This window comes from Amaranthus tricolor, chromosome 17, assembly GCF_026212465.1.
Source record: "Amaranthus tricolor cultivar Red isolate AtriRed21 chromosome 17, ASM2621246v1, whole genome shotgun sequence".
Taxonomy (NCBI): domain Eukaryota; kingdom Viridiplantae; phylum Streptophyta; class Magnoliopsida; order Caryophyllales; family Amaranthaceae; genus Amaranthus; species Amaranthus tricolor.
In genome coordinates this window covers 11,865,567-11,885,593 of record NC_080063.1, presented here as the reverse complement: position 1 = coordinate 11,885,593, position 20,027 = coordinate 11,865,567, and the positions used below count along the sequence as shown (strand labels likewise).

General features: G+C 35.0%; 1 protein-coding gene across 5 annotated transcripts; it reads right to left on the bottom strand.

Annotated features, from left to right (window-relative positions):
* Positions 1 to 1,715: 1,715 nt before the first annotated feature.
* LOC130804865 (bifunctional adenosine 5'-phosphosulfate phosphorylase/adenylylsulfatase HINT4) lies at positions 1,716 to 17,721 on the bottom strand. Of its 5 annotated transcripts, XR_009040064.1 has the most exons (9): positions 17,565 to 17,721; positions 17,438 to 17,484; positions 15,431 to 15,507; positions 15,286 to 15,352; positions 12,722 to 12,799; positions 12,504 to 12,606; positions 6,112 to 6,156; positions 5,999 to 6,043; positions 1,716 to 2,075 (listed from the first exon to the last, which is right to left on the bottom strand). XR_009040064.1 is itself a non-coding variant. In XM_057669492.1 (8 exons), the coding sequence occupies exons 1-6, from the start codon at positions 17,631 to 17,633 to the stop codon at positions 12,504 to 12,506; spliced, it is 441 nt and encodes a 146-aa protein (XP_057525475.1). In that variant the 5' UTR covers positions 17,634 to 17,721; the 3' UTR covers positions 1,716 to 2,075; positions 6,112 to 6,156. The 5 variants fall into 5 exon arrangements, 3 of the variants coding, with proteins under 3 accessions (XP_057525475.1, XP_057525476.1, XP_057525477.1); XR_009040065.1 differs by lacking the exon at positions 5,999 to 6,043 and having other exon boundaries at positions 6,105 to 6,156; XM_057669492.1 differs by lacking the exon at positions 5,999 to 6,043.
* Between the last annotated feature and the right edge of the window lie 2,306 nt (positions 17,722 to 20,027).

Genomic DNA, 20,027 nt, shown 5'->3' with positions numbered 1-20,027 from the left:
TAGGAAGAATAAAAGAAAATAACTCATATCCATAAAGAAGGATACAATCAAAAAGTCTTTCGGCTCAAGACATACGAGATAGCGAGATTCCTACGACGAGAATAAAGAATAAAAATGGCTCTAAAGATAAGGTCTCTCCAATCCCATCTTTCAAGGACCACATTAGCAAAGGACTAAATGAACGTATCTATTTCCCCCACGAAAATAATGCAGATGAATAAAGAATAAAAGTGCGATATAGCTAGCAAATAGCAGGAAAATTGATAAGGCTGGTGCTGGTAAGGTATTCAGTCGTCACACGTCGATGTGGAAAAGGACCCCAAATTGACCCAATCCACAACCAAAACATTAATACAAATACCTTTGGAATTTTCCAAAATAAGGGACCCTACAAATGATTACAAAACTCCACAATACTTGCCCTACCCCACATTCTTGGCTTCTTGCCTCTGGCCTCATACAATTGTACTTGCTGATGATGGCACCAAATGGAGTACATACTTAGGCATCTTTCCATATGCCCATATCGAATCGACTACTCGTATTTACGAACGAAAGCATTGTATCAAATTATTTAGTGTATGCTATTTGGGTCGAGCTCCATGCTTTACATTACGGCTTAATGGCTAGTTTCTTTGAATTTGCCTCGTTCTAACTTAAAGAAGTATAGGTTCTTTCCTATAAAGTGGGGCAACTCAATGAAACAAACAATTTAACTAATTATTGGCTAATGATACCAACCACTTTCGGCTAAAATGGGGTATATACTTGGGCGTCTTTCGATATGCCATATCGAATCAACTAGTCGTGTTTATGACTCACTAGTCGAGTCTTTGAATTTGCCTCATTATCACTTTTTATGAGAGATCTTAAAAAGCGAAAATGGATAAAACATTTAACTACTTGGCCAATGATACCAACTGCTTTCGGCTAAAAAAGCGGCATTTTCCGCTAAGAGTAAAGGAACCATAATCAATTCATGAAAAAAGATGATACAAAATAATATAGTAATGTATGATCACCATTCACCACCCACCAGCAAAAGAAAAAAAATACAATTCTTAATCTTATCATTCCCCTTGCTACTAATCTTTAGACAAAGTGTATTATCCAAACATTATTTAATCGCATGGATGAAATCTCCATAAAAAAAAATTTTAAAAAAACACTCAAAACATGTATTAAAAACTGGTTTTATTCAGCAAATGTGGCTCTAATGGCCCCATGTTAGGTTATCGAGACTTCAATTTAGACTAAAAATACCGAAAATTTTCACAAAATAACCAAGTCAGACATTTGACATAGCCTAGTCTCACAGGAGTCCTTGCTATGAAACCTCGAGCAAACGGATTGGTGTTTTTTATAATCACCAAAATGCGCTCCAACATTCTTGGAGGGAATGGTACATAAGTATATAAGAAGTTCTGCATTACAATTTTCATTGTAATTACATATAGACATAACCTATGTTACTCGGACTTTTCATTTTGTTTCACGTACCCGTATCCGATCCTTGATCCTCGGACATTGTGGCACTTAAACGCTTCATTTTAGACGTAAAATTGAATATTTAGACATATCCGATACTTAGACACGTACCAATATATAACATTAGTACCCGAGTCCAAGTAACATAGGACATAACAATGTTCTATTGCAACAAGCAATTAACAGGCCAAATACCAGGACTATCAGGATTCAGGAAGGACTTAATAGAGTAGGAGTAAAATAGATATTATAAATGCATTAAGTGTTCATTTTATTAAAAAAAAGGGAGAGAACCAGCTGTACTTGATGTTTGACAATACTACAGCCAGTTCAAATAATTGTAATGAAAAGGACTGATTCCAGAACATTGACAACTCTAAAGTAGCCAAGAAATATCCCATAAACAAATCACCAGTTTTGACTTCTCCATGACTATAATTAGTAAATTGGCAAGACACCCTCCACTCTTCTTGTCAAACTTAATGTTGTACTAAATAGTATTATGAAGTCGAGTAAGCAGCTTACCAAACATTCAGCATCTTATCCTTGACGAAAGTTTCGATTCCTACCACCTACTGCTCGCCTCTCTGCATGTATTATAAACAAATACTTAAGAACCCATGATGTATTCAAGAGCCAAAGCAAGAATAATCAAAAGATTAATCAAGCACAAACACGCCAAGGAAGGAATAATTAAAAAAACGAGTTATTAATTTGTTTTAAAAGCTTATTCCTTTTTATCAAGGGCAGGGGTGTTCAATAGGTCAGGCCCCCATTTTGAACCTTTATCCAGCCCGTTTTTAGAAGGGCTTTGTAAGGGCCAGGCCGAAAATGGGTCAGACTGAAAACGGATTATACTATAATTAAAATGAAACGGGCTATAAAAGGGCTCAATAAGTGCCTTTGTAAATAGCATAATTAATGCATAATTTAAATATTATAAATGACAATGTTAATGAAATTAATAATATTTTTTCAATTTATTTATTATAAATGATAGTTTAATTATTATAAATTGATAAATGGGAATTACAATAATTTTAATAGGCGGGGCCGGGCTTTGCAAGCCCATTTTAATTATAAAGAGCCCTTATCCGGCCTAGCCTATATTTACTTAAGACCGGCCCGGCTCTTATCCGGCCCATTTAACATCTCTAATCAAGGGAAAGAGGATGAAGCTTTTTGGTTGAGGCCTGAGAGCGAATGTGATAATATGAGTTTCATGGTCCTAATTTGAAAAGGGGACATTCTTACTGTGGAAATCAGCTGTGAATTTGAATAGGAGTATTGATTTGAATTAGTTGGTAAATGTCCAGTACATACTCAAATTAGGACATGGATAACAGGATAAGGACATTCAGGAAGGTCTAATGCTCAAAAGTCACTAGAAAAGCTTTTTTCATCAGTGTCCATACTTCTCATGAATCTTCCAATGCTTAAAAGTTAGGAAATATAGAAAACCAATAATACCTAAATAAGAACAAACATGGACATGCATTTATCATAAGATTAGAATGGGCAAAGACAGGGTTCTACACCTACATTGTATCCAAAAGATGGCCCAGCCACAGACCATAAAGAGATGGACCAACCCCTAGAAAGTGACTAGACACCACCATCAACCAACAGATATTTCTGCACCTTTAGATAGAATCATAGAACTATGTATTATGTCCATTGCTAATGGAGCAAAAAATTTGTAGTATTTTAGTTTCAAATTAATGGACTAAGTATACTATACTAAATCATGTGTGCTTATTGTTCATGTGAAGTTGTCAATGATATTTGCAATCAAGGGTCAATCGGAAACAAAATTTGTGTTAGTATTTTTGTGTTATTATAAGGCACAAGTTGCTTACATCCAATATCCTAGCCTATGCCTTAATGGAAGCCACTTAGTGGCATTGGATTGGAGTAACAAATTAATGGCTTTTATTGTTGATGATGACAGAATTGTATCTTTTTCTCACTATGCAAATCAAGATAAATATCCCAAAAAGCAGATATGCAAAAACAATCAATACCGTTCATATAGTAGTTATGCGGACTTACATATATACTCACAGTCACAGCAACTAAGAAAAAAAGCACGCCATTACATCATTCCATACCACATTGACATTGAGTAATTCCACTTACGTGAGGTTTAGAGTGTTACGTTTTAGATATACGTATATCGCTTTTGGGTGGCTTCCAGCCTTCTTTGTAGTAACAACAAAAAATGTCTTTTGTAAGCTTTCAGCTTAAAAGCTTACTAGTATTTCTCTAAGTCACAAAGAAAAAGTTGCTCTAAGAAATCTTCTTCATTGAATTTTATTTTTTATTGCCGCAATTCTCAAATAAACAACCAATAATGAGTAATGATTTAGATAGACACACTAATGCTCAAACCAAGTAAAAGGCATGATGATGTTTGAATGCAAGCAAACAAAAGAAGGACAAGGGGACCCGCCTTGCTTTTATCTTCTTGTATTCAACTTCCTTGCCCAAGATATTTCTTTTTCCAAGCAATATGTAGTATTATTTTAACTATTCCTCAAAGTTTTGACATGGGAACAAAATTAACCTAAACTCAAGAAACCCAAAACATATGCAGACAACACATTAATGTGAAGGATGATAAGCTGATTCATACTCGAGAAAAGGTAGAGCAAAGAAAACCAGAAATTTTACCTACTCTCTCCACAATTCTATTGTTTAAAATTAGTGTTATGACACAATAACATTGACAAATGATTTATCTAATACGCATTCATGTGAACGATATCCGATCTAGGAGCATCCATTTCTAATTGAACTGAGTGAAGATAAGGATCAGGTATTGGTTCTCGAAGAGTATATTTTGGATACGAAACAAGTGTAGATGGCTTAATGATGTCATCCTAGTTTATAGCACGACTCGGGTGAATACGGATAATTCATGTCTCATGGTTGCATTTGGAGGCTTACATATATTTATGAAGGTTAAGCATTACTAGAGCAATTTTTACAGGATTCATTACTTGGTGAGTTTGCTTTATTTCTGATCTTACTTGTCCATATTTGCCACATTACTTCATGTGCACTTTCTATTTATATGAAGTTGGTTTGATACAAGTGTCAATAGGAAATAATTTCTTTGTAGTTACTAACAAGGGTAAGTTTATGTAAATCCATTACTTTGAATGTTGTTGTTACCCATCCTAGTAAGTAGTAACATTCCAAACCCGGAGCCACTTCATAGCATTGAGAAAATGGAATGTTGTTGTTACCCATCCTAATAAGATTCCAAGGCCTAGATTAAAGAACTTTTTAAGGTTTAAAGCTTTATTTTAATTGCTTCCCTATATATATAGTAGATGTATAACTTTGAATCTAGATCCTTGTAATATGAGAAAACAATAGGAACTTGAGAATTGATTTGCTACTCCTCACCATGGATCTTTTATAAAGCCTTCTTTTGTGGAGCATTTTTATATTCATTTTTTGGATAAACATTCTTAATCTAAACCGTTTACATCATTTGTTAGTCTGCCCCCCTATTTCCAGTTACCTACTGCAGTATAGGTTTTTTTTCCCGCCATATTACTATCTACAGATGTCATCATGTAGTACTATCTCATACAATACATTTAGTGTAAAACCATACACTCCCTATGTCCCACCAAATTTACTCCATAGGCAATTGGTAAATAAACCAAAACATTGGGTAAATGTGGTATTTTATGGGGGAGGGGGAGAAATGAGTGAATGAGATGAAAAGTTAAGTTAAATGTGTAGATAGAAAATTACAGAAGAATGAGTGGGTTATGGCCAAAAATTATAATTGGGCAAATTTGATAGGAGTTAGGACTGACCAAAGAGTGGTGCAAATTTCATGGGAGAGCGGGAGTAGATCATATTTTTAATTATTAAAATTTATACGTTATATAGATAGATAGAAGCTCCTGTTGCATCATGAGTGTACTCCAAGTTTGTAGTCAGAATGTCAGATTATCTCTTTGTGAGAGTATTTCAATTCTCAATCAAACTTCACTCTTTGAGAGTACTTCATATTATTGAATCAATGACTGATATCAACTAAAATTCTAATCTATTATAATTATAATTAAACCAACAAGTCTTAAAAGTAATTATCATATTGTAAAAGTAGTGTAACTTATTACTTCTATAAATAGAGTACTAGTTAATTAAAAAATTTATAGAACAAAAAAATCAAGATTTTTTAGACCTTGTAGTCAATGGGACTTGTGAGGGATTGAGACCTAACTGATTACTAACAAGCCGCCTTAGAGAAGGTCCATCCTAAGCCAATTCGACTGACAAGTTTACAGAAAATCCCATTTATGCAATTACCAAAAAAGCTTTCAAACTTTCAACAGCTATATCAGGCTTCATTGCATTATATGTGTGGTTAGAATAGATATTTCAATTGCACAATAAATACAACACACCAGCTGACAGAAAAAGATGAACACAAAAAACAGCAAATGACAGCTAAAGATATTTCAATATCACAGTTGCAAAGTACCTTCAATCAATTCAGCCATTATTGTTCATCTCAAAGCACACAAACCTATTAGAAAAAATTGTAAAAGTAAATGCAAAATATATCATAATATAAGTGAAGCACGTACTACTAACCAATCAGAGCTGCTGATCCATTCAGTAAAAAAAAGCCACACGAACCTGCAAGCAAGAAACAATTAAAACACCTGATTGTTAAAAATAAAAAAATAAAATAAAATAAAATAAAATTGATATTAGGTGCTTGCAAAAGTTTCAAGCATCACAGTATCACTCCCCGGGAAAAATAGCTACTGTTGAATTAGTAAAAATAACATATTCAGCTAAATAATTTGCCAGTGACAAACTAAAAACTTGCCAGCCATCTTAACAAAGCATTGCTATCAATCCTCCTACATAAAAGCAATCTCCCCCAACTACATAAGAACTAATGACATTGCAAGCTCCTGTAAGTAGGTTTGGAGCTATTAGTTCACACACCTATAAAAAGAATATATATCAGACCAACTCATAAAACTAAATTGTTTTCATCTATACTTGAAAGTTAGAAGACACACCCAACACCACTGTCCACTCCTGCTGATCTAATTGCCGAGCAGAATGATTTTTCTGGACCATTAACAGTGCTGATATTTCCCATTTCAAAATAAAACTGCTATAACCAAAATATCATGTTTTTGTGTCATACCTAAGCAATGAAACTAATTGTTAAAAAACTCAGCATTATTTTTCAGAAAACATCAATTGCTAAGTTCACATAATAGGTGAGACAAGAATCACCTAAAACTACAACAAAAATTCCAAAGCCTTAATCTCAATTCCATTCCATTACCCCAATTCCATAAATTTGATGTCATGGAAGCCTATATCCCAAATCCCAATAAAGGGGAAATTTTGAGTATAACATAAAAGCTTGGGTACCAGCAAACAAAAAGTTCTCTGTTGAAAGAAATGTTTCTCACTATAGATAATAAGGTTGACAAAAGATGACAACATGACAAAAAATAGACATGACTGACCACTGTAACATCCTAAATGTCTGCACAAATAACCAAGTTCCTTTAACTCCTACGGGTTGTTTGCTTGTTGTTATAAAATGGTAAAAATTTTAATGAAAATTTAGTTTAATTTAGCTAGTTAAATATTTGACTGATGTGCAAATTTTATTTAACCGCAATCGCACGGTATAAGTGTAGTCGCGGATATATTGCTCAAAGAGAAAAAAATTTGTTTGGATGGTTTTTGACTAATAAACTAAAAAAATGCAATAAGAAATGGGTTGAAACTATATATTAAAAGATCTAGGGTGTCGGAAATCCCCTAAATTTTTGTATGATCAAACTCTTATAGTGTCTATGAAATGTCGCATTAATCATGTGATTAAATATGATCTTGTTAATCTCAGACTCTCGCTTGGTTAAATAACTATTAGATTTAGACCCTATTAAATATGATCTTGTTAATCTCAAAACTTGATCTTTGGATCTTTACTTCACAAGGCTCGATGTTTTCAAGAGCTTGATCCCTTCTTGATGTCCTGTAAGCATGATTAGCCATAAAATCCACAAAAATAACTCGATTTTGTCATGATTAATTCACTTTCCCACAAATTGGCCATGGAATACCAATTGGAGCAAATAAGCTAAAAACGACCCTAAAACACCCAAAAAGAAGCATATAAATAATCGCAATAACTGCAGCACTTATCAAACTCCCCATGTTTAACCTTTGTTAGTCCTCGAGCAAATCAAGATTGATAATGAAAAATAAAGGTTAAGACACGGTCTCCAAACCTAGTCTACTTCTTATGCCTCCCTTTCCTAGGCTCCTCTAATCCCCTAGTGTAACAAGTGTTCCAAGAAAACCATACCACTTCCCCCCATACTTGTCACACAACAAACTCAACAACGAAAGGTACTAGAAGATCAAGCACCGCAAAACCCTACACTTCAACCCCCTTATAACTCCTAGAGACAATGGAAATAAAACAAATTCTATACTTATTCCTCCAATGTGGCCTACCCAAGTACCTACCTTATGACTCCCACTTCTTATATCGTCGGCTCCAAGAATAAATGAGATACAAAAAATTTAGAATCTCTCTTTATGTCTCATTTTGCCTAGGAACTCATTTTTGGGTTTTCGTCCTAGCCACTCATTAATTTTAACAGGTCTTACTTGCTCACCCACTCATGCCGCTCTTTTGCCTAGGTTGCCCTTTCAGGTTTTCAACCTAGCTGGGTTTTTCTCTTTTCAAGTATGTTTCCCTTTTTCAATGAATAATATGTAGAAACTTAGCTGTGAAAATTAAAGATACAACATGAATGCAAGCTAAAGTTGTACAAAGTATACAAGAAAGAGAACATGAGTAGCACGAGGGTATTCAGCAACCCTTACAAAAAATAGTCTTTAGTAACCCTGGATGAAGCAGATTAAAGCATAATTAGAGGATGCAAAAGCTAACTAAACTCTAATGATGAACTGGGATAGCACCGCAGTTGCAGTATTATCTCTTATGACATGAAACACCGGTTCTCCTTATGGCTCCCCAAAAGAAAGAGGTTTCCTATCTTAATCTCCCTTGCTCTCATAGAATAATCTCACTTTGAGCCCATAAAAATCCCAAACTCCTTGTCGACCTCATACCCATCCCAACACAACATCACCACAAACACAACATAATGAAACCAAACAAACAACCAAACTCCAAACAACTTGGCTCAAATAACAAGAGCTATTTTGGACAGAAGAGGATGAGGGCTTTAAGTTGGTTAAAATTTATAGCTCAGATTACATGCAATGGTTGATAAAGTTGATATGCGAGAATCTAAATGAGGATGGCTAGGTAGGTTAGGGTATGACACTAGAAGCATAGGGAAGATAGAGATAGGAATAGAAGTATACCTGCGAATGTCATGAAAGAGGATGAATAACATTAGTTGCTGATGAACACTCACTTTCCTTTTGCCTAGACCTCCTTCACAGGTTTTGGCTAGCACTCTCAAAATTTTTTTTTCTTTTTCTCATTGTTTTTTTTGGAATAGGGATAGGGGTAACAAAAATTATGAATAAAACAAAAAAAAAGAAGCAATAACAAAGATATGAATAAAAAAACATTAAAACTATACTAGAAAAGCAATAAAAACTACAACTAACAGACGTAGACTCCCCCCATGCTTATCAAAAGCATTGTCCTCAATGCTTAACTGTGTAGCAAAGGAACAAAAACAAAGAAAACAAAAACACACAGATAGGGGAAGTCTAAAATACGTGGCCCTCAGTGACCACGGCGGATGAAGGAAAATGAACTCCTTATAGTCCGCCAAGCTGCGAGCTTCCTCTCCGTTTGAGCCTCCATCTCTGAGATGCTGGCTTGAAGGTCGACATACGGTTGGCCAGAATAATAGTCTGTTTGGGCCTGTTGGGCAATCCACAAAGATTGAAGACGTGTATCAAGGTTATACATGTCTCCGTCGTATGAGTCTTGGAAGGCCTATAGATCGTCGTCTAAACGGTCCAGTCGACCCTTTATCTCTCCAAATCGGAGAACCTCTCATCGTACGGTTGATACCAGTTGGGACCGGAATCACAGCGGGACTAGGATCCCTATATACATGTTCCTCTGAGGGAACATAATCTTCCTCCTCTTCATCCTCATCATCCCCTTCATCTAGATTGATGCGAACACCTGTGGACACAGGGGCTTGCTCCACGGGGTACTGAAGGGAATATGTAAGAGTGCGATTACACAGCAGTTCAGCTGTATCGTCGCCCCTCACATCAAACACTATCTCGGGTAGAAGGGAGACTAACCGCGCCCATTAGAAATCACTAAAATATAGGAGTAGCAGTGTAACCATGCCCCCCATACCCTTCTTGCCTCTATCAGATGGAGTGAATATTTTTGTAGGCCGCTGCATAGACATTCAAGAGTCTGAGAGAGGCAAGATAGGCATCGGGGGCATGGTTACACTGTTAGTCCTATATTTTGGTATTAATATACCCGACAATGTCCCTAAGTTAGCCAACACCACCACCACCATTTTTATGATAAGCCTACATTGCGTAGGGTACGATTCCTTCAATATCATCAACCTTACGCTTGCTCTTTGGTGATTCCTAATGGGCGAATAGTTATTCTCCCTCCCGTCCCCGAGACAGTGTTTGATGTGAGGGGCGACAATACAGTAGAAATGTTGTGTAATCGCACTCTCACATATTCCTTCCAGCACCCCGTAGAGCAAGCCCCTGTGGTTGCTGGTGTTCACATCGACCTAGACGAGGGGAAGATGAGGATGAAAAGGAGGAAGACTGTGTTCCCTCTGAGGAACAAGTACATAGGGATCCTAGTCCCGCCGTTGATTTCGGTCCCAACTAGTATCAACAATAAGATGAGAGGTTTTCCAATTTGAAGAACAGGTTTGGAGAAATGGAGGGTCGACTGGACCGTTTAGACGGCAATCTGCAGACCTTCCAGGACTCGTACGACGGAGACATGTACAACCTTGATACACGTCTCCAATCTTTGTGGATTGCCCAACAGGCCCAAATGAACTATTATTCTGGGCAACCATATGTCGACCCTCGAGCCAGCATCTCAGTGATGGAGGCTCAAAGGGAGAGGAGCTCACAGTTGAGCTCGCAGCTAGGCGGACGAGAAGGAGTTCATTTTTCTTTTTCCACCGTGGTCACTAAGGGGCCACATATTTTAGACTTCTCCAATATGTGTGCTTTTGTTTTCTTTGTTTTGTTAAGCATTGTAGACAATGCTTTTGATAAGCATGGGGGGAGTCTACACCTGTTAGTTGTAGTTTTTTTTATTTTTTTTCTAGTTTACTTTTATTACTTTCTTAGATTAGGACTTTATTTCTTTTATTATTGCTTTTTGTTTTTGTTTTGTTCATATTTTTGTTACCCCTATTAAAAAAAATTAAAAAAAACAAAAAAAAATTGAGAGTGCTAGCCAATAACTTATGAAGGAGGTCTAGGCAAAAGAAGAGTGAGTGTTCATCAGCTGCTATAGATCTTCATCCTTTGCCACGACATCCACAGGTATACTTCTATTCCTATCTCTATCCTCCCTATGATTCTAGCTCCACTAAATCGTCATACCCTAACCCACGGCATCCGCAGAAATAGACTAGGTTTGGAGACCATGTCTTAACCTTTATTTTTCATTGTCAACCTTGATTTGCTCGAGGACTAGCAAAGGTTAAGCATGGAGGAGTTTGATAAGTGCAATTATTTGCACTTATTGTGATTATTTATATGTTGCTTTTTGGGTGTTTAGTGGTGTTTTAGGGTCATTTTTAGCTTATTTTCTCCAATTGGTATTCCATGGCCAATTTGTGGGAAAGTGAGTTAATCATGCCAAAATCGATGTTTTTTTGTGGATTTATGGCTAATCATGCTTACAGGACATCAAGAAGGGATCAAGCTCTTGAAAACATCGAGCCTTGTGAAGTAAAGATCCAAAAATCAAGTTTTGCAAGGCTCGATGTATTCAAGATCTTGATCCCTTCTTGATGTCCAGTAAGCATGATTAGCCATAAATCCACAAAAAAACTCGATTTTGGCATGATTAACTCACTTTCCCACAAATTGGCCATGGAATACCAATTGGAGAAAATAAGCTAAAAACGACCCTAAACACCACTAAACACCCAAAAAGCAACATATAAATAATCGCAATAAGTGCAAAAAATTGCACTTATCATTGATAAGGTTTATGATCATGCTTGTCCTACTCTAATTATTTTTTTCTTCACAAAATTCATTCCCATCCCATTAACACTTAGAAAGGTATTGAGAGGTAAGGTAATGAAACATGAGAAGAAGAACACAAGGTGGATAGTGTGAGCTTGATTACCATGGAAATGACATTATACATTTCATGAACATCAATACCAAACACATCATCCTCACCGGTATTCAATACCAATAACCAAATAGAATGATAATGAATCAAATTAATAATATACAAATATGGGAACATATAGAATACCACAATTTTAGCATCACCTTTGTGATGAAATTTGATAGCCATGGACGTAAAAGAACCAATAGGGAAGATTAGTTAGCAAATTGTAGAGAAATGTGCCAAAAAATGGCCTAATTTGTATATGAACATAGTAGAATGTAAATGTGATTGTGTATATTGATTGCATCGTAAGCGTAGTTCGATATTACAAACTTCGAGAGGCTTGTGGCTCTCCAAAATATGAGTCAAGAACTCATCCAATTTCTAATACAAAATTCTGAATCTATTAGAAGCAAATATAAGTATAGATATTCTCTAAATTCATGTGATCAATTCGCTCACTTAAATTGGGTAAGTAAAAAAGTGTTTACATGTCTCCAACGACTAAAGATTTTAAACATCATACAAGAGGCACAGAGTATATGATATGCTGCATTATTTAACAAATTTAGGAGCTACCCACTGGTCTTTATAATTCAAAATTTTGTGGTTGCTTGACAATTATACAATAAGTGTTTGAAAGACATACCTATAGATGGGAGAACTTTGAAGGTTTAAGTTTCTCTAGAAGTTTCTCAGCTATAATGAATCCACCAAGTGGCCCCAATGATGAGTATTTAATAAATTTCCAGCTGTATATGCAGTGACAAATGTAAGCTATATCACTTTTTTTAACAGGATAAAATGAGAAATAAAACAAGACATAGCGACAAAGGGTTTTCAAAAACGGAAAAAAGGGTGCTCTACCTTGGCATATATGGAGGCGCCAGGCAATGAAGATGGAGATGATCAACACTGTTAAAAGGAGGTTGGTGAAAACCAAATCTGCACAGGTGACCCAAGGAAAAAATAACAGCACTTTGTTTGTTCAATATGGAGAAAAATAGAGCACTAGCTAACAAAACCTACCAAATCATATCCAAATATTGAAATTAGAGGAAGAACATTGGATGAAAAAAGTAATGTGTGCACTTGTGCGTTAAGATTTTAAATGATTTGGAATTTAGACATTCCACCGTACAAAACTTAAGCCTATGTGTGCAAAAAGTCATGAATGCACGCATGTTTTAAGAATTTAAATGCAAAAACTCATGTTTACACGTGTTATATGTTTATAAAACACGGTTGACACAGCGAGACGCAATTATGGCTGACACATCTAATTTTTTTTTCCATTCCACTCAATGGGTCAAAGTAAATTCATAGTTGCGTTACACAAGGAGTTCTTCCTTAAGAACGTTCTAAGGAAGATGTCTTTAAGACATGACTATGGAATCTCTTTTTAGTTTTATTCCCCAATCATGGAGCTTGCGAATCATTTAAAGGACAATACTACCAGCAGAGTCCAGAGAACGTCATTTTCTTCATGGGTTAGACATCAAGGTCCGAATCCAAATGTTGATGCTGATAGGTACAGTAGCACGTAATGATTATCACGATGCTTGTATGGCAGAGATACCATTTTTTGAAGGGCAGCGGACTTACGCCCACATCAGACGCAAGGTTGATCATGAATATGATGATGCTCCACCAAGTTCCAGAAAGCGTCACCGGGTCCAGGACAATCTTCAGAATGGTCCCAAGTCCCAACCTTCAAGACCAAGTTAGAGCTCATCACAGAGAGGGCAACTTGTCGAGTGTCTGAAGTGCAAGAAGAAGAGCCATATTGAGGTCAAGTGTCGTATTTATCTTAGAGAGATGGAGGCTCAGGGTAAGTCTCAGGATCGAGACAGCTAGTCAGTTGGTATTAAGATCAACGTTATGAATGTAAAGGACAGTTTAGTTAGAGCACTCCGGATTCAAGCCACGCATAGGTTACGAGTTGACTAATGGCTCTACATCGTGAAAAGGCCTTTACAGCCCGTTTGGTTAGTGGTATTAAAAGGTGGTAATGGGAATGATTTATAGTGTAAAATTTCATCAAAAGTTTCATATCATTCTCATGGTAATGAAACTTTGATCACAAAAGAATTTTTTAGTTTACAAATTTTCATTACCAACAAATACCATCTCTCCCAATAGTAATGCATTGGAATGAATTTTATGAAAAAAATGAGAAAATTGAAGTTGGACAAGCATCACCATCAAGGTAACCAAGAGATTTTTCAACTAAAATTACACTAGTTCTTCATTCCCATTACCATCGTTTATTACCATCTAGCAAACGGCCCGTTAGGGTACTTTCTTGGTTAGTTCTATTCCATCTTTTAAGCATTTTGATTCACGAGCTTCCTACTTGTTTATTAATATATCTTGTGTTATCAAACTTGGATTGTCAAGGGAATTAGTCTCATCTATTGATAGTAAGTTTTATTAGGTACAAGTGATAGAGCTACTTATGTTGGAGTTGTGTATCTCTTAATTTCTTGAAGATGCATGGATCTAAATCTGTTCGGATCTCATTTTTTGGACCAAACGAATTTGGGTCGAAAGCGGTCTTTTGCTAAAATATGCATTAGAATCAGGTTGATTTCGGTTCTGGATTTTCATATGTTGGTAATTTCGAGTCGAGTCATACTCGATTTCAATAATGATGTCAGTTGTGGATAGGGATGGACATGGGTATTGGACCCTAAGGGTCGGGTCCAAGACCCGACCGATCCTAATTTTAAGGATCTAGGTCCACCTATTTTTGGACCCTATGGATCCGGGTCGGATCTAGGTCCATGACCTTAGGATCCATGTCCGGTCTACTTTGAGACCCAGATCCATCCCATGGACCTGTTTACATCTTTTTTAAAAAAATTATATATTAGGTATCATGTGTATTTAAATGTTTGATTAGAAATTTTGTTATATTTTTTAACATTACGTGATTTTGAACTCTGTCGGTTCATGTAATATAAACTGTGGTCGTTGTATCTATACTTTAAAAATTAAAAACTTGATAAATATTTCGTTATAAGAACTTGAATGTTGGAAAACCTCATATATTTCGCTCAATTAGTATAAAGTATTAGAAGATCCTAGTTAGTCGAAAATGTTTAAAAAATTTTACGCGAATGGTCGAAAATTGTACTTCATAATATATGTTTAAAAAAATTTCACGAAAAAAAAATAAAATTGTTCTGGACCCAGATACAGACCCTAAGGGTCTGGCTCTAGGTGTAAAATTTTCAAACCCGATGGATTCGGGTCCAAGTTTGGGTCCAATAAAAAAATTAGGGTCTGGATCTAGGTCTTGTTGGACCCGACCCAGATCCATGATCCAGACCCATCCCTAGTTGTGGACAACTATAAAACTTTTAGAAAAAAAATTGAAACAAAAAAGATGATAAAAATGAGTCACTGATGCATAATAGATGTGATACCTATGCTGAGTAGACTGAGGAGCATCTTCTTGTAGCAGTGTTCTACCCACGTTTAGCATGTGAGCCACTAGAATGAACAATGACCAAATATCAAACGAAATTGAAACTAAACATCAAGCATAAATCTTATTTATATGACCATTACCCAAGGAATAGTGTTCTTCACTTCTTTGCAGATTTCTTACTGTTGGAATGTGCTCAATAGGGATGATTAAGTAATGTCTACAAAAGCAATCAATTTGAACTAGTTATTAAGAATTGAATTCTAAAATGAAATGTTAGACTATAGAATATTAAGAATGGATCATCTTCAACTCCATCACTACCAAAAAGAAAAGAGTGAACCTTCCCATCTAGGGATTGACACTACCGCACTAGTCCTCAACACTTGGCAACAGGCAACTTCTAGAATCAGAAGATGATTTTGCATATAGCTAAACCATAACAATATAACTCAAATTAAAAAGCGGATTAAGTTTAAACAGTTATGTCAATCCAATAAACATTTTTCCCCTCTTCCTTTTCCTCAAAGGCTGAGTGGATATAAATTTTATCAAAACTATACCTTTTCTTTTGGTTCAAACCATAAATTTAAAGGTTTCAGACGCTGAGATAAAACTGCAACTACAAACTGGTCTTTAAAAGTCCGGATATAGCTCATGAACCATAAATTTAAAGGTTTCAGACACCGAGATAAAACTGCAACTATAAGTGGCATGAGTTTTTTCAAAATAGCAGCGGCGTCACTCTAGTGAGTTCAAAAAGGCATACTTGTCGCCTTCATGTGACCTATATGCATTTTGGTGCAGCTAAAATTTGGAGGTTAGAGAACCCTAGAAGAACATATCAAGTTGTTTAGACTAAATGGAAACTTTGGTCATTAATGGGTTGACTTTCTTGTGCATTTAGACGAGGCTTATCGGTGCTAGTATTTATGTTACTGCAAGAACCTCGTATCAAGGGGTTGACATATTATTTTATTTAGAGACCCTCCTTGATCTGTTAATATTAATCTTGGAAATAAGAGTAATTAGAAGAAGACAAAACGACATTAGCTTTAAGTCTCATAAGGCATCAGCATAAAAGCCTAAATCTAAACACAATAGGAAAATGGCATCTTAGCCTTGCTAGATACCAATATATCCATCCTATATAGCATAATCCTAAAAGATTTTACAAAAAATGCCCATTTTAGACCAATTTATCAAATTTTCGACCCATGATAGCAACTGACATATAGCCTTCAAATGCACACCAAAAGACAATTTGAAGCAAACATTCAAACACAACAAAACCAAAAACATCAGTCAATATTTTGCTTTGGATCAAATGTACGCTCAATTATTCTGATTTACTGGAAGAAAAATGTGACAAATCTAGCAGATAGAGTGCAGCAATGAAAAGCTGATTGCAGTGCCTCTAAAAAAAATTCCCATGATATGTAAGGATGTCCGAAAACGAGAAAAGCAGTTTCCAATCAATAAAATGAAACTCCGCTCTTACACGATACTAAAGGTGTACTTAGTTCCATGGCCAAAACACTCGTAAATTAAAGGGATATAAAGATCAAAATATGAGAATACAATGTGAAGATGATATAAATAGTATTAAAAGGGATGTCCATTCCTTCAGTAATTCTAACATCACCTCTGTTCATATTCATTTTCCTGAATTTCACTTTCATACCCCTTGATGGATTAATCCAATTAGAGCATTATAGCACGCTCAAAAACATAGTGAGTAATGGCTATATTCATCATTGTCATAAGCCATTTCATATACCCAATTTACTATATGTTCCAATCAATAATACTTTGCTAACCAAACTATTAACCCCTTTGTTTCTCTTAATTTACTGAATATTCCGATTTGGAATGTCCCAATTTTTTTGCTGCAATTCCTTAGTCCCTACCACGTTCTTTGATTCTTATCCATGTCGTATCCTACTAATATCATCCCCCACAATTCAAATGTCTTCTCAAATTCTCTCAATCTGTCCAACCACAAATAAGATTGTAAAGTACATACAATGTAGCAAATTAACATCGACATAGGAGCATAGCTTAATGTACAGTCAAACAGTTCCATTTTCGATTCATGAATGGTAGTACATTAATTAAAAAAACTAATTGTAGAAAGGGAACAGACAAACTTGAATGCGGCAGGTTTAATGTCCTGGAAAGCGACGATCTTGTCATCCTGCAAAATCAAACAGAATTGTTCAACATTATAGTTTGAAATACTGAAGAAATTAAAGCAGTTGAGAAGAAACAATTGACCTGGTGGATAAGGCGGGTGGTTGTGGTGGACCGCGCGATTTCACAGAAGATGCACGGTGATGCCGCCATCGTTCGGCCCGCCGCCGACTTCTGACTCCGTCACTCAATCTTAGATGTTGGGAAAGTGAGCTTTTATTACAAAGGTACTACATAAATAACTAATTTATAGTATATTTTGTAAAGAAAACTAGGGTGTTGCTAAACTTCGCCACCCTTTTCATTTTTTCGCCACCCCTTCAAATGAAATTACGAATTTGCCCCTGATTTTTTAAAAATTACAATTTTGCTACTCATTTCAAATTTTTTATTTATAATAATAATAATAATAATAATAATAAAAACAACAATAATAAAATTAAATAATAATAATTATTATTCAAAAAAAAAAAAAAAATTGAGTCGCCCAAAATTGGGCGACTGAACTATGGTCGAGTCGCCCAGATCTGGGCGACTCGACCATGGTTCAGTCGCCCAATTTTGGGCGACACAAATTTTTTTTTTTTTTTTTTTCTTTTTTGGAAAATAATAATAATAATAATAATAATAATAATATTAATACTAATAATAATAATTTATAGATTAATGTGGTCTATTAGCTTAGTTGGTTAGAGCGTTGTACTATTAACGCTAAGGTCACAAGTTCGAGATCTGCACAAGCCATTATTTAATAATTATTAATTTTTTATCATATTTATAATAAAAAATTAATAATTATTAAATAATGGCTTGTTCAGGTCTCGAACCTGTGACTTTCATGTTATTAGTACAATGCTCTAACCAACTGAGCTAATAGACCACATTAATCTATAAATTATTATTATTAGTATTAATATTATTATTATTATTATTATTATTATTATTTTCCAAAAAGAAAAAAAAAAAAAAAATTGAGTCGCCCAAAATTGGGCGACTGGATCATGGTTCAGTCGCCCAATTTTGGGCGACTCGACCATGGTCCAGTCGCCCAGATCTGGGCGACTCGACCATGGTCCAGTCGCCCAGATCTGGGCGACTCGACCATGGTTCAGTCGCCCAATTTTGGGCGACTCAACTTTTTTTTTTTTTTTTTTTGAATAATAAGTATTATTATTTAATTTTATTATTGTTTTTATTATTATTATTATTATTATTATTATTATTATTATTATTATTATTACTGTTATTATTATTATTAATTTTATTTATTATCATTATTTAATTTTATTATTGTTGTTATTATTATTATTATTATTATTATTATTATTATAAATAAGAAATTTATAAGGAGTGGCATTTTTGTAATTTTTTAAACTACAGGGGCAAATACGTAATTTTAGGGGGAGGGGGGTGGCGAAAAAATGAAAAGGGGTGGCGAACTTTAAGGATTGGGCTTAATTTATTTTTTGCAAAATACTATTTTAAATGACATAAAAATGCTTGCAAAAGACTACCACTTAACGATTTTCATACGTTGACCGTTAAAATTTTATTTTAACCAATATGTAGGGTCACGTGAGCTACTTAAGTCAGCATTTGTTCATCTTTTAGACATGATTTTTTTTCCTAATTCTTTCCCCTTTCTTCTTTCTTAAGAATCTTAATTCTTTCCCCAAATTGAATTATGTCTTCTCCTTTTACATGAAAATCAAAGCTCGATAAATGTAGGTGTGGAGTTCCTTTTGCAAATAAAATCTCATGGACTAAGAAATTCCATTAATTGTTCTTCTTCCTCATGATTCTTGAACCCTAAAACTTCAAGTAATTTCTTCAATTCTGAAAGCTGCAATGCAATGTCTTTTTCTCTCATACTCTTAGAGGAGGATGATGGAGATAAGGTTTCATCAGATGATGGGGATTGTGTATGGAAGGTAATATGATAAATCCAGTTTTTGCTTGAAAATTTGTTGAAATTGCGAAAAGGATTGGGTATGACATTTCGATACACAAATTGTATTCTTCAAGTTTTTGAATTAGCTTGAATAATCTCAAAATGATGAATATAAACCTAGAATCAATCATGAGTGATCAAAAACTAAATATCTTGCAAATAATGATACACAGAGATATGAGTTTTGTTAGGATTTGCTTAAAATAAATGAAAAAAAACATGAATATTAAAGAGAGATCGAAAAGGATTTTAGAACAATTTACCTCAATTGAAATACCTCTTGCCAAAGATGATTGTTCTTGATAGAAAAACTTTTAAAACAAATTCTTCTTTGGAGAATAATAAATAAAGAAAAATTAAATTCATGAATGAGAAAAGAAAGAGAGAGTGATGAGATGGAGGAGATGGTGAAAACATGGGAATATAGAGAAAGAGAAGGAGAAGAAACCAAAGAAGGAGAAAATTGAGAGAAAGGAATATGTTACGTTCCTCTCACAAGCAAAGTCAATGCTCATTTGACGGTTTTTGTTAAATGGTAGTCTTTTGCAAACATTTATGTGATTTAAGATAGTTTTTTACAAAAAAAATCAGATTAG